This window comes from Leptopilina heterotoma, unplaced genomic scaffold (assembly GCF_015476425.1).
Source record: "Leptopilina heterotoma isolate Lh14 unplaced genomic scaffold, ASM1547642v1 Lhet_61, whole genome shotgun sequence".
NCBI classification, from domain to species: domain Eukaryota; kingdom Metazoa; phylum Arthropoda; class Insecta; order Hymenoptera; family Figitidae; genus Leptopilina; species Leptopilina heterotoma.
The window spans coordinates 342,733-357,259 of NW_025111142.1; the positions used below are offsets into that span (position 1 = coordinate 342,733).

At 27.3% G+C, this 14,527-nt stretch overlaps 1 protein-coding gene across 2 annotated transcripts in view; it reads right to left on the reverse strand.

The window, feature by feature from the left end:
• The window catches only part of LOC122509694 (high mobility group protein DSP1-like), a 45,340-nt gene extending 33,904 nt beyond the window's left edge, over positions 1–11,436 (reverse strand). The window contains exon 1 of one of the 2 annotated variants that reach the window (XM_043623925.1): positions 9,666–11,436. In XM_043623925.1, coding sequence (XP_043479860.1) covers positions 9,666–10,226 — 561 coding nt within the window. In that variant the 5' untranslated portion in view covers positions 10,227–11,436. Of the gene's footprint in view, positions 1–9,638 lie in introns of both variants that reach the window. The other variant, XM_043623924.1, reaches the window with a different exon arrangement.
• Positions 11,437–14,527: the final 3,091 nt, after the last annotated feature.

A 14,527-nucleotide genomic window follows, 5' to 3' on the forward strand; every position in this document is an offset into this window, starting at 1 on the left:
TCACTATGTAGTTATAGATTAAAAACGAAAAAAGAAAAATACGCAATAAAATTATGAAACTTTATCAGTTTTCAAAATACCTGATTAAAATGACAGTTTAATGGAAATTTTATCCAATTAACAGAGGTATGTTATTTTATTTTTTTTATATTCCACGGAGAAACTATTTAAGAATGCAAATTCAATGAAGATAGATTGAATTTCAATGTTTTTAGCTCGATCTAAATCATTATAAACCAACTCTCCTTAAATTATTAGATACTATTAAATTAATCTATTTTAAAAAATTTTTAAAAATTATTTTTACTTATAAAATAAAATTTCACAAAAAGTGTTTTAAAATATTCTGAAAATTTAGTTTTAAAATTAAAATAAAATAATGAAAACTTCTCAAAGTTAGAAATATAAAAATAATTTGTTTTTCACACAGTGAGAATGATATTCAGACATCAGGACAGTTTCTCGATTACGACAATTTACTTCAAATGACGTCATATACAGTTGACCCTCCCCAGTGTACATAAAGTTTGCGACGTAAATATTAAAACATGTTGTTAGGCCAGATGTACCCTTTCAGAGCTAAAAATATTAGGACCAGAGTAAACAATAAAAAAAAGAAAGAAGCTAAAATAATATTTATCTCCTGTGTATTTAGAAAATATTGAGTTTGAAAAAAAAATTTCCCTCTTCCTGTTTCTTTTTTTTTTCGTCACAAAACGAAAAAGAAGTAATATGAAAGAGAACAGAGCGCAAATTAAGGTTGGAAAAGGTGTTTGGTAAAAAAGAAAAAAAGAAGAAAAAGAAGAAACGAAACACAAGAAGAAGAAAGAAGACAAAAAAAAAGTTGTCTACTCGATATACACAACGTTGACACACGCTTCGGTAACTACAATAAGCCGAGAGTCAATAACTCACGTGTCCTGTGTGTATATATGTTGCTACTGCGCTAACATTCACAAACCGTGTGGAAAAACTTCCAAAAAAAGAACAACTAATCGATCGAAAACACTTTTCCTCTTTATTTTTTTCCTTTATTTATACTTTTGTATTTTTTTTCAGGATTTCCACCAAAAATTTAATTTTTTTTCCCTGATTTCCAAACTTTTCTCAAAACAAAATTTTTACTTTTTCCAAAAATATTCTGATTCACTCTAAAAATTATTAGATACTCAAAAACTTGTTCAAAATTATTTTCATCATTTTAATTCAATTATTATTTTCCAGAAGATTTATTTTCAAAGATTTTGAATTAAAACCTTTCAAATTATTTTCATAAATAATAAAATTCTTTTAGTGAAAATTCAATTCTTTTCATAAATAATAAAATTTTTTGCAGAAATTCAATTATTTTCAAAAATTTTAATAAAGTTCTTGGTGAAAAATTCAATTCTTTTCAAAAATTTTAATAAAATTCTTGGTACAAATTCAATTTTTTTCATAAATAATAAAAATTTTTGAACAGAAATTCAATTATTTTCAAAAATTTTAATAAAATTTATGATGAAAATTCAATTATTTTCATAAATAGTAAAATTTTTATTAGAAAATTCAATGAAAATTCAATTCTTTAAAAACAAATAAAATGCAAATAAATAATTTATTGAATAATATTGAATATTTCTTAAAATTGAATTCTCATATAAAGAATTTTATCAACAAATTTTTAAATAATTCAATTCTTTCGATGAATTGTAATGAAATTTTTAAGAATAATTACATTCTTCGAGGAATTCGAATAAAATTGTATAAAAAATAATTGATTTAAAGAATAATTTTAGTAAAAAAATTCGAGAAAATAATAATTTAATTGAAATTATGAAAAATCTGTCGAACTTAAAATATTTGTCATATTTGATTAAAAAATGTGAAACCATAAGAAAGTTAGGATTTTATTTTCAAGAAATATTATAATTTATTTTATTTTCCTTATTCGGTTAAAATTATTATAATTTTTAAAAATAATTGAATTTCTGCAAAAAATATTATTAAAATTTTTAAAAACAATTGAATTCTTTCTAAAAACATTATTGAAATTGTTTTGAAAATAATTAAATTTCTGCAAAGAATTTTATTAGATATTTTATAAAAATAATTGAAATTTTGACAAGAATTTTATTAAAATGTTTGAAAATAATTGAATTTCAAAGAAAAATTTTTATTATTTATGAAGATATTTGAAATTTTTGACCAAAACATTCAAAAATTTTAGGACATAATTGAATTTTTACGCAGAATTTTATTAATTTTGAAAATAATTGAATTATTGAGAGAAGAAATTTATAAAAAAATTCGTAAATAATTGAATTTCAGTGAAATTTTTATTATTTACGAAAATAATTAAATGTTCGCATAGAAATTTATTAAAATCTTTTTAAAATAATTGAATTCTTTTTGGAAATGTTTAAAAATATTTGAAATTTTGACAAGAATTTTATTAAAATGTTTTAAAATCTTTTTAAAATAATTGAATTCTTTTTGGAAATGTTTAAAAATAATTGAAATTTTGACAAGAATTTTATTAAAATGTTTTAAAATAATTGAATGTTGAAGAAGACGTTGCTTAATTTTTATCAAAGACATACCTAAATATTTCCCTTACTTTGAGTATTTAAAATATTTTTTAAAATTATTAACAACCTGAACTGTAAAAAATAAATAATAAAAACTAATTTCAGTTTTAAATTAAACAAAAAAAACTTTTAATTAACCTAAAAATAAAACAAACATAACCTCAAAATGAATTTGCTTCCTACAAGCCTCTCCTCGTAGCACGTGACAAATACAAAAATAAATAAGTAAGAACAAATATAAATAAACGCAAAGAAAAATAAATACTTCTTTAAAAAAATAAACGCTTTTTTTTAATCTAAATATAATAGAGAGAAAAGAAAGGAAAAGATTTCTCTAAATTTGTAACGCTGTGTATTTAGACGGTTTTTGTATGAATTGAATAGTAGAAATAGGAAGGGTGGGGGGGAGATACATAATGTAAAAAAAAGGAAGAGAAGAAGGTGAAGAAAGAAAAAAAAAAGACGGAAATTCTTATATCAAGTTGATGTGACCTTGGAATGTTACGAAAAGAACAAAAAACTGGTCCTCTAGAGTCGTCGACACAGAGCTTTACACCTGTTTTACTGGAATATTCAGTACCCACTCAAAATGCTAAAGGCATTCATTCTATACACAGTCACGTGTCATTTCTAAGCGAGAAAGAAAATTAGGACATTAAATTCCCACCTTCAATGAATGACAATATTTTTTCAATTTTTCTCTTTTTATATTTGCTTCTTCTTCTCTTCCTCTTTTCATATTTAAATCTTTATATTTTTATTCAAAAAAAAAAAAAAAAAAAAATTAAGTAAATAAAATCCAAACATGATTGTTTAGAAAATCTGAGCTTCAAAATCCCTTGAGACAATCTCAAAAACAAGAAAATAATAAAAAGCTATTTTTAATTAAAAAAAAAATCGTTTATTTCAACATTTTTCTAGCTAAAATTAATGTCTCTAAATTAATTAATATTAAAAATAATAAAAATAATAATAATAATAATAATTTAATAATAATAATAATAATAATTTAATAATAATTTAATAATAATAAATAGTAATAATATTAAAAATAATAATAATAATAATAATCTAATAATTATCAAAATAATTATGATGATGATAATAATATGAGTATAGTAATAATAAAAACAATGAAAAGTTTGATAATCAAAAAAATTTGTACACAAAAAGTAAAATATCAGTAAATATTTAAAAGGCAAATTTTATTATCGCTGTAACTTGACTTTGTATATAACTTTGTTGACTATACACGAGTTCAATGTCTGCACGAGGAAACGATATAAAATTTCGCACTTCTAAGAATATAATAAAATGCTACACAATCATTATAAATTCATAGAACTATCAAAAAAAAGAAAAATATTTTTTATCATTTCTTTTAAATTAAATTAAAAAAAAGCAACTTTCCAAATTTAAAAAAAAATTTCTTTCTTCAAATATTATTTTTCATTATTTTAATAGAAGAAAATTTATATGTTTTATTTCAAAGGCCAATAATAATTATTGAGCGTGACTCGCACTCTATTATTATTATTTTATTTTTTTTCTTTCTATCTATATTTAAAATCTGAATTTTCAATTAGCTCCCGTGGCAACGAAACGCTTCATCGAAACCAAACAGAAAACAATATATTATCGAAAAAAAAAAAATTCCTCGTGTGGTCAACTTTTTTTGTAGGTAAAAATTTTTTATTTTTCGATAAAAATCCATTTCTTCGGGGGATAAAAATAATTAAAGTGATTGTTTATAATTATGTCGAAAAATGTTTACGAAAATTGTAATTTATTTTTATTTTCATTAATATTATTTTTATTAAAATTATTATTTATTACATTTATTACTTTTGCTAGGAATTATTATTTTTATTTTATTTTTTTTATTTGCAAAATTAAGTCCACGGTTCGAAAAACATTTAAGGTATTTAAAAAAATATATTTTGTACACGAAACAATAAATAATTTATTAAAAAAAAAGGCCAAATCGCTATTTGGACAAATATAAATTACAGCAAATTGCAATTTGACTAAATTAAAAAAAAAAAATTCAAAAAAAAAGTTTTTTTAAAAAAGAAAAATGGACAATTGTCAATTTTTCATTGCCATTATAGCTTCAGTAAAACAAATATATTAATTTTGTTAAAAATTCTATACAAAAAATTGAAATAAGACCGAGAAAAAAAATTTAAAAAAAAAAAATTTTTTTAAATTGCAAAAATTGAATTTCAAAATATTTTTTGCTTAAAAAATGTCAATTTTTGAATAATACTGTACAAAAATGAATATATTTTTCTTTCTGAGTGAAATGCAATTTAATTAATTTCATTTTCCTGCCTAGGCACCTCAAGGCTAATTATTTTCTTTTTATACGCGGCAAATGCAATTAAAACATTCTATTTGGCAGGAGAATTTAAAAAAAAAAAGAATTTATTCCACTTCTAATGATAAAAATTGTTAAATAATAAAATAAAAATTTTAAATTCGAGACAAATTTTTAAAAATTAATGAGTGATGTAATGAGACAAAAAATATATTTGCATTATGACAAATATTTTCAGCTCTAATAGTTAATCTTATTTGTTAAAAAAAACAATTTTTTTTAGTCAAATTTCAACTTTTTTTTTAGTACAAAAAATTACAAAATTTTAAATATTTAAAAATATTTTATTAACATTTGTTTTTTTCTATGAGAAAAAAACGAAAATTTAATTATTACATAAACTAAAAGCAAATGATGAAAATTCAGCGACATTTTTTTAAAAGTCGAAGAAGTAGTGTTTCAAAGGGTTTGTATTATTAATATTATTTATTATTATATTGTAACATTAAAATTTTATTTTTGTAGTTTTTTTTGTTATTTTTTTTTTAAGTATCAAGAAAATTTTTAAAAAATTAAAATTTTGACTAATAAATAGTTTAAAAATTTTCCTCTCTAAAAATAAGAATTTAATAATGCAAAATGCCGATAGTAATCAAACAACTTTGGTATTATTATAAACACAGATTTGTAGGTTATGTTTGTCAACAGATGTAGATAAGAAGTATAATCATAATCAGTTGAAAAATATTTGTCAATCTCAACACATATATCGATGGCTCCTAGAATAAATTTCATAAATTTCATAAATTTGTTATTTGCGTTGAAAAAAAGGAAAGGAAAAAAAAACTAAGAGAAAAAAAGAGGAAAAAAAAAAATCTTTTTTTTTGCTTTTTTCTTCTTTTTCGCCTTTTTTCTCATAGTTTTTTTTCCTTTTCAGTAGAAAAAAGAAAAAAAAAATAAAAGATAAAAACGAAAAAAAAAGAAAAATAGAAAACAATTACTTATGATAAAAGTAATCTAATAAACCTACTAAACATTTAAAAGAAAAATATTTTTTGTTTTAAAAAGTAATAATTTTAGTTATTACTTGAAACATTAAAATCAAGTCAACTTTTTACAATACATTTCTTCACCATTTCTTTACCGACAATTAGAAGTAAAAAAAGAAAAGAAAATTATACATACAGTTTAAACTCATTCTTCCGATTTTGAATTTTGAGACAAAAACTTGAAATTCAAATATAACAATAAAAGTTGGAAACTCCATTTAAAATCGTGACGACCAAAAAGAAACTTGAAGAATATTTAGTTTTGCATAAATGACTGTAAATTTAATTATACCTTAAGAGCAACTAAATACTTTTCAAATGTGTCTTGCTCTCTTTTTTAAAAAAAAAAAGCAGATTCCAAGTTTTATTATTATAGAAACTGTAAAAACTTCCAGAGTTAAATAACATAAATTTATAACTTTACATTTGCTTTTTTTTTGTTATAATTTAAATAAATAACCATATTTATAACTCTTAAATAAATTTTCTTTAATTTTAGTAAAATGAACATTATCTCTATCAAAAATTGCAATTTTCAGGATTCCTACAGAAATCTGAATTTAAAATTCCATACCTTTTCCATGATTTCCAGGTCAAATTTTTACGAAATTCCAGTGGAATTTTAAATCTAATTTCATTATTTTTGTGCTCTTGGAAAATACTTTACTTATTTAATAGTCTCGACTCTTTGGTAAAAAAATCTAAAATTATCTAAAATTATCAAAAATTCAAAAATCCGAATTTCTTAAAATTCAACATTTTTTCTTCTCTTTTATGCCATTTAGCTTTATTATTATTTGAATTTCTATTCAAGAGAAAAAATGGAAAACAGAAAAAATTTAGAAACTTTTAAAAATTCCAGGCCTTTTCCATGATTTTCCATATTTCCAGAAGCCTTTTAAAAATTCCATACCATTTCCATGATTTCCAGATTCTGTAGGAACCCTGAATTTTTCACTAAATTTAAAGAAAAAATACAAAAATTTTAAATAAATAATTAATTCGGATGGATAATAATTATAACATAATATTATAATTATAAATTATAATTAAATAGTGAATTTTGAAAAGATTTCGACTCTGAAAACCGTAAGAGTCATTTTCACATAACAAAAGCAAGCGAAAATGACTCTTACGGTTTTTAAGTTTAACTTCTTTTCCGAATTCATTTTCCAATTAAAACTAAATTATAAAAATTATATTATATATAATAAAATTGTCTCATTGTTTAGAACAAAATGTTTCTTTCGATGTTTAAAAGACCCTCTTCATATTATATATTTTATACTCTCTCAAAATTTGTGTTCAAGAAACGCAAAAAATAATATTATTATAAATTTAAAAAAAAAAAAAAAAAAAAAAAATCTTCTAAAAAAAATTGTTTGTTTTTGAGGTTAATTCAAAGGGTTGAAGTCCCTTAAGGACAACAAATAAAAGAATAAAAATTAGACCATTATTATAATTTCTAAAATGTAATTTACGACACGTACTTTTAGGATTAATTTACTTTCCGATATTCCATTTTTGTAAATTTACTGATGTCGACCTGTATAGTTTTACGATGTTATATAAAGTAACATGGCAGTTTATGTTCTTTTTGTTTTTAATATCGTGGGACGTGTGGTCACTTTTTCCCACGTTGGATAATGGCGCTAGTGAGAGAATTTACACCAGTAAAAGAACAAGATGTCAATTTTTTTTATATATTCAACAAATTACTCCTTTTTCTTATTTGTAAAAAAAAATACGATTTTCTAAATTACTAATTTCCTGTTTCATATTTTCCTGTTTTAACCAAATTTTTATGTTAATTTAACTAAAATTTTGTTGATTCACACAAAATTTTGTCAATTTACCAAAAATTTGGTAATTTTAAACAAATTTTTATTATTTTAACCAAAAATTTGTTTATTCCAAACAATTTTTGTAATTTGACTAAAATCCGGTTGCTTGAAACAAATTTTTTATTAATTTAACTAAAATCGGTACGAAAATTTCATAAAAATATATATTTTATTGACTGATTTTGATTCTGAATGTTATACCTAGAATAAGGCATAAATAACATTTAATGCTGTTAGATAACTTCAAAAAAAAAAAAATCTAAATTATTTTATTCATTCACAGACGAAAAATAAGGTAAAAGCACCAAAAAATGGAACCAATAGAAGGACAGTAAGAAAAATGACTAAATTGCTCAGAAATGTACTTGACAGTATATCAAATTGTAAGATCAAAATGTTTGTTCTTAATTTTGATCCACTTTGGAATCAACTCGACACTTTTAAGAAAACATGTGATCCTAAGTCCGCAAAAGTTTTTAAGAACCGAAAAAATAATGAGATGATTTATTTTATTTTAGCTTCAAATTCTTATTATTGTTCGGCACTTGCCTTTGAATAATAATTTCATAAAATCTTACGAACATAAAAAGTGCCTCACAGAATATATACATTAGTTTTGAATCCCAGTCGATTTTTCTGTAAGTTTTTGAATTTAATTAAAATTTTTCTTCGGACTAGAAACTTAAAATTCAAAATTTATACGAAAATCATTTGGGACCCAAAACTAATGTATTTCTTGTGGAGTCCTTAGAGATGTATTTATAGTCCCTTAAGGATATTTAAATCATTATGACGTCACAATTTTGAAACACATGCTTTGCACAAATTGTGACATCATTCTTTTTAGATTTTTTCAATTTTAAAAAATATTGCAGACTTCGGCTTCATTAGTAGGACGTATAATGTTTATATGCCTTTAATGTTTGTGCATTACTTAATATAATGTCAACTATTAAAGTTAGTGTCACTTTATGAATTCATTATTTAGATTAATGCCCGTAAACTTTTTGCCCAACAACTGGTGCATGACGTTAAAAAGCGGAGGGTAAATTTGGACAGTGTAAATTTCAGAGGTAGACATTAAATTGTTACTTCCACTGTACAAAATAAATCTTACTTTCTACTAATTCAGATTTAGAGAGTACTTTTTTAAGATGGAAAAAAATCTTCATTCAATATAATAAAACGTATAAAACATCATCTTAGAAGTCAGTAAGATACTTTAGAAGACATCTTATTTTAAGATGTAAGATTTTTTTCCATCTTACATATTATTTTAAGATATCAAAAAGACACTTATTTTTGCAGGGTCCTGAAGTTAACATCGATGCTCAGCATCAAAAAATATTTTTCCGATGCTCAGCATCGATGTCAACTTCAGGAACCTTTACAATGTTCTTGACTCTTGCAATTAACTTTTTCTCATTAAAAGCAGTTTTTCTAATTGAAAGCATAATTTCTTTAATTGAAAGCTTAATTTTTTGCTAATGTCATCTATTGGTTCCATTTTTTGCTTTGTCCAAGTACTGGTGCTTTTACCTTGACTTCCGGTTTTGGAATTTCTTTTCAGTGCAAGTCCTGCCTGAGTTAAATAAAGATTCCACTGCAACACACTATTTAGGTGACTAATTCAGTATGGAGAAAAGATAATCACTAAATTTAAGAGGGGGGGGGGGACAACACTTGAGAAACTGTCACTGAAATTTTTTTCCCGGTATTTTTCATCACATGTGAGAGAAGCCATCGATATAGTAGGTGAGCAAAAAAAAAAAAAACATGAACAAAATAAATAATGAATGAGAATGAGAAAAAAAAAATAGTGAATTTAGAGAGAAGAAAATCCCCGAGTCCTCACCAATAGCCACGCGTTTCCCGAACCTACCGGTGGCATAACCGGAATTGTTGAGGATTGCGTGGTAATGGGTATGTTGTGCTGCTGTCCCTGTTGGATTTGCTGCTGGTGCATGTTATTCTGAGCGGCGTCCATGACTCCACTGGAATACCACCACTGAACGCCGGGAGGCGCCGAAGATGCGCTGACCGGTACGTTGCCGGGCGCCCCGAGTCTGCTGTAGTCGTACCCGCCGCCCTTCATACACGAGCCCGCCGGGGTGGAGGTGGACACCGAGTTGGACAAGCTGCCGGTGGTAGCGGGGTTTTGAAAACTGGAGGCCATCTTGTAGGAGAAGAGCTGCTGAGTCGCGGCTGCCACGGCTGCCGTACTGCTCACATTGTCCTGATGATGCTGTTGCTGCTGTTGTTGTTGTTGCTGCTGTTGTTGTTGCTGCGAGAGTTGCTGCTGTTGATTCAAAATGTGTTGATGGAGATTCTGTTGTTGCTGTTGATCGTTGAGTCCGGGCCACCATGCGGATCCACCGGAAGCCTCCTCGCGGTTGTTCCCGGGGCTGCCCCAGCCACCGGCAACGCGGTGGTGTTCCGACATGTCACGCGTTCCTGTCCGTCTGTCACTCTCGCGGGCGTCTCGGAAAGGGGTGGGGGGGGGCGGCGGGCAGGAAGGAAGAACGCACGTTTCAACGTGCCACTCACGCACACTGGCAACTGGCGGCACACACACACACTCACACTAACACACAAGTACACTACTACTCCACACGCTCACATCCGCGTGCTCCTCGTGTTCGTGACGCGGAACACACGCGCCTCCACTCTCGCGACGTATGCGTACACCAGAGTCGATCCGAGTTTTCACACAACAACACTTTTTCTCTCCCCCGAGCGCGCGGGATAAACAAAACCGAGGCGAAAAACTGCTAACACGCTACTTGGGATGCGATCTAGACGCTACGCTGTTCAACGTTCGTTAGATCCGTGGGTAGTTCGGAGGGCCAGAGGCGGGTGGGTAGGGGAGGCCGCTCTCCATCTCTCTCGCTCCCATAATATCCCCTCCTCTCTATACTCGCCCCTCTTATTGGCCCGCTGAGGGCGCCCCGCGTCTCTTCCTCTCTCCCTCTCTTTTTCCTATTCGATAGAAATCGAAAAATCGCAATCGCAATAGCGATTTTTCCTTTTCGAAAATAAGTTAACGGCTTTTTTTCCTAACAAAACAAGGAGACTGCGCGAAATTCTCTCTCTGACGATGTATAAAATTGAAAACGCACTGTGTTTGCCCTTCTCTTCAGCTGTGTTTCTGCTGTGTTCGTTCGTTTCTCTCTCCCCAGACACGATATCGCTCTTTCCCCTCTCTTTGGAAACTCTGGTGTGTTCTCTTCTCCTCTCTCTCCCCCCTCTTCACGTTTATAAGTTGGGGCGCACTTTTTCGTTCGTTCTTTCTCTCTCGCGCCTGTGTGACGCGCTCTCTCTCTCTCTCTGGCAGCCCCGGCCTTCCTTCCAGCGGACGCGGTGTACAACGTTGCCATGCCGGGCTTTCACCCGCCCGTTCACAAAGAATAGCCCGAGCCGGTCGACCAATGAGACGCGTGGCAGGTGATGGAAAGAGATGGCGGGAGCGCTGCACGAGGGAGACGAGGCAACAGCGCCTCCTTTCCTTCCGTTTCGTTTCGTTTGGTGAGCGTGCAGTTTAAGCTTTGAAATCGGTTATATATTCCCTTCAGAAACGGTAATGGGACTGGAGAGAATATTACACGATTTTCAGAAAGAGAGGGACTAATTTCCCGAGGAATTTCGTTCAAAATTTCCCTTATTTTCCTAACTTTCCCTTTATTCCCTACACTTTCTTCTTTCATTTCTCCTTTTTTTATCCTTTTTCTTTCTTTTCTTTATTACCTATTTTTCTTTCTTTTCTTTATTTCCATTTTTTCTTTATTTCCTTTTTTCTTTCTTTCTTTTTTCTCCCTTTTCTTTATTTTTTTTTCTCTCTTTCCATTTTTTCTTCTTTTTCCTTTTTCCTTCTTTTTACTATTTTAACTTTCTTTCACGTTTTTTCTACTTTCCTTTTTAATTCTTTTCTTATACCTTTTTTTAAAATCTCTTTCTTCTTCCTCCTCTTCGTTCCTTTCTTTGTTTCCTTTATTTTTCTCCCCCCCCCCTTCCCCCTCGGACACTTTAACTTCAAAACAATACACACAGACAATTTTCGTGTCGAATATTTCAAGGAATAATAGCACCAAAAAATAACCTATAGAATCTAGTAACTTTTATTTATTCTCTTTGTTCTCCTATTTTTTAATAAAAAAAAAAAACTAATTTTAAATTCGTTTTTAATTTTCTTTAATTTAGAATTTAATTTTCTACATTTTAAGTAATTAGCCGTTTTAAGCAATAAAAAGAAGGTAAATTCTTTTCAAATGCAACTTTAAATATTATTTAAAATGATTTTAAAAATATTTTATAATTTAATGTAAAATTTAACGTTAAATTCAACTCAAAAGTTTTTAAATAATTCTACTTAAAAATTTAACGTCAAATTTAAATTTGAATTTTAGGTTATAAGTTAACAAAAATCGTTTCTTGTTTAACAGAAAATTGCAATTTTAATTTAAATTCATCTTTAAATTGTTTAAAATGATTTTAAAAAAAAGTAAATTTAATTTATTTAAAAATTTAACATTAAGGGCATTTAAATCATTATGACGTCACGGTTATTTGGGAAAAACATGTGTTTTAAAACAGTGACGTCATAATGGTTCAAATTCTCTAAAACTTTGAATAAATTAAAGTTTTTTAAAATTTTAAACAATTTAAAGTTAAATTTGAATTTTACATTTTTCTGTCAACAAGAAACAATAATTTAGGCGACTTAACCTAAATGTAAACTTTATTATATTATATTATATTATATTATATTATATTATATTATATTATATTATATGAATTTTTATATAATTAATATTGATAATTAAAATCATAATAATAACAAAGAATAAAAGATTTATAACATAATTATAAATCCGTGTAAATTCGAAAAATGTGAAATTCGAAAATCGTCAACCGTTTTGAAGAGGGAACAAAGAAACTTTTACCAATTAGAAAAAAAAATGTTTTCACAAAAAAAAAATTTGAAAAGAATCGAGCTCCGGAAATTTAAAAGGTTCTTTTTTCTCAAATCGTCTTCTATCTTTGGTATTAGGTCAGAGCTACAAGTATAAAATATACCTGAATAAATTCCTGGCATTTTAGGTTGACCCAAAGCCCAATTTAGAAATATTGAGTAATGGAGTACCGAAAAAAATCAAAATTTCTATTTTCTACAAAAAAAGACAAAAAAAAAAGGAAAGAAAAAAGAAAAATAATAAATGAAAAATTCTTATTTCCCTGTTACATAATATTTGAAGGGTGAATTTTTTTGTCCCCATTTTTCTTTGTTCCCCTTCACAACAATGTATCCAAACTGGCTACTTTAATATTTTTTTTTAATTTCATTTTTGTTTCATTTTTATTTTTTATAAATATTAAATATAAATATTTAATATTAAATAAAATATATTATATAAAATATTTAAATTAAATATTTAATATTAAATATTAATATTTAAATTAAACATTAATATTTAATAATTATATAACGAAAAACTTAATTATAATTAAGTTTTTAATTCCTCCTCAGATTCTTAAATGGTAATTTTCATTTAATATTTTTAATAGATTAAACAATTAAAAATTTTTTATTTTAAATCTAAAAAATAAAATTTCAAAAGAAAATATATTTTCTAATTACACAGAAAATTAGTTGTTGTCTTTACCATAGAAGAAGTTTTTTTTCTAAAAAAAAAAAATAGAGAAAAATTTTCCTTTAATTAGATTACGAGCAGATTTTACTGAATTTTTTATTTTTTCGGTGAAATTACCATAGACGTTCGGCAAGATTTCGCGGTAAAATTACACGAATTTAAATTCTCGAGAATTCCCCGATCTTTGGATGGCCGGGTGGAAGGGAAGGGAGAGAGGGGTGGGGAGAAGGGAGAGAGAAACGGTTACTGCCAATGTCGAATTTAGTGGAGGGGAGGGACTGAAACCCTTCTCTACCCTTGAAAGTCGAGGTCAACTTTTAGGCAAAGCGAGAGAAAGAGAGAGAGAAACTTGGGAGGCAAGACGTTTTTCTTCGCCTTTTTTTCTCCTCTGTTTTTTTCGCTTTAACTCTTTACGTCTCTTTTTCTCCTTCTTTCTCGATTTCTTCGTCATCTTCTTCATCTCCTTCACAAGTTTCATTATTTCTTTTTTTATTTTGCTTTTCTCTTTCGAGTCCGCGCTCCGGTCACTGCGGAATGCACCTCCAACTCGCGAAACACTTCCTGATTTTCCCCAACTTTTTTTTCTATATAACTTCCTCGAAGAAATTCGGTTCTTTTTTACCGACTGGAACATTCACCTGTCACTGTCGGTAATTACATTTCTCCCTTTCATTAAAAAAAAAAATCCCCTTTTCAAAGGAGAATTTAAATTAAAAACTTTTTCCCATTAAAAAAAAATTTCACAAAATTGGTTATAATAATAATAATATTCTCTCAAATAATAAAAATTCTAATCAATATAATATTTACAGTTTTAAAAATAACATTCCCGGGGAATTTTATACTTGCGCCTTCAATTCTCTTTATGTTCAATAAAGTGATGCAATAAAAAAATATTGCAGGGACGAAGGCGAATAATAAGGGACCCGGGTAGAATAATTTCAAAAATGAATAAAAGAAGAAAAAAATTGATAAAAAAATGACAAGGTAAAGAGAGAGAAAAACAAAAGAAAATAATGGCGAGGAGCGTGCGCGCGTCTTTCTCATCATCTTTCTCTGTCTCTCTTGCTGCGTAATGGATTCGAGAGTCAGGGGC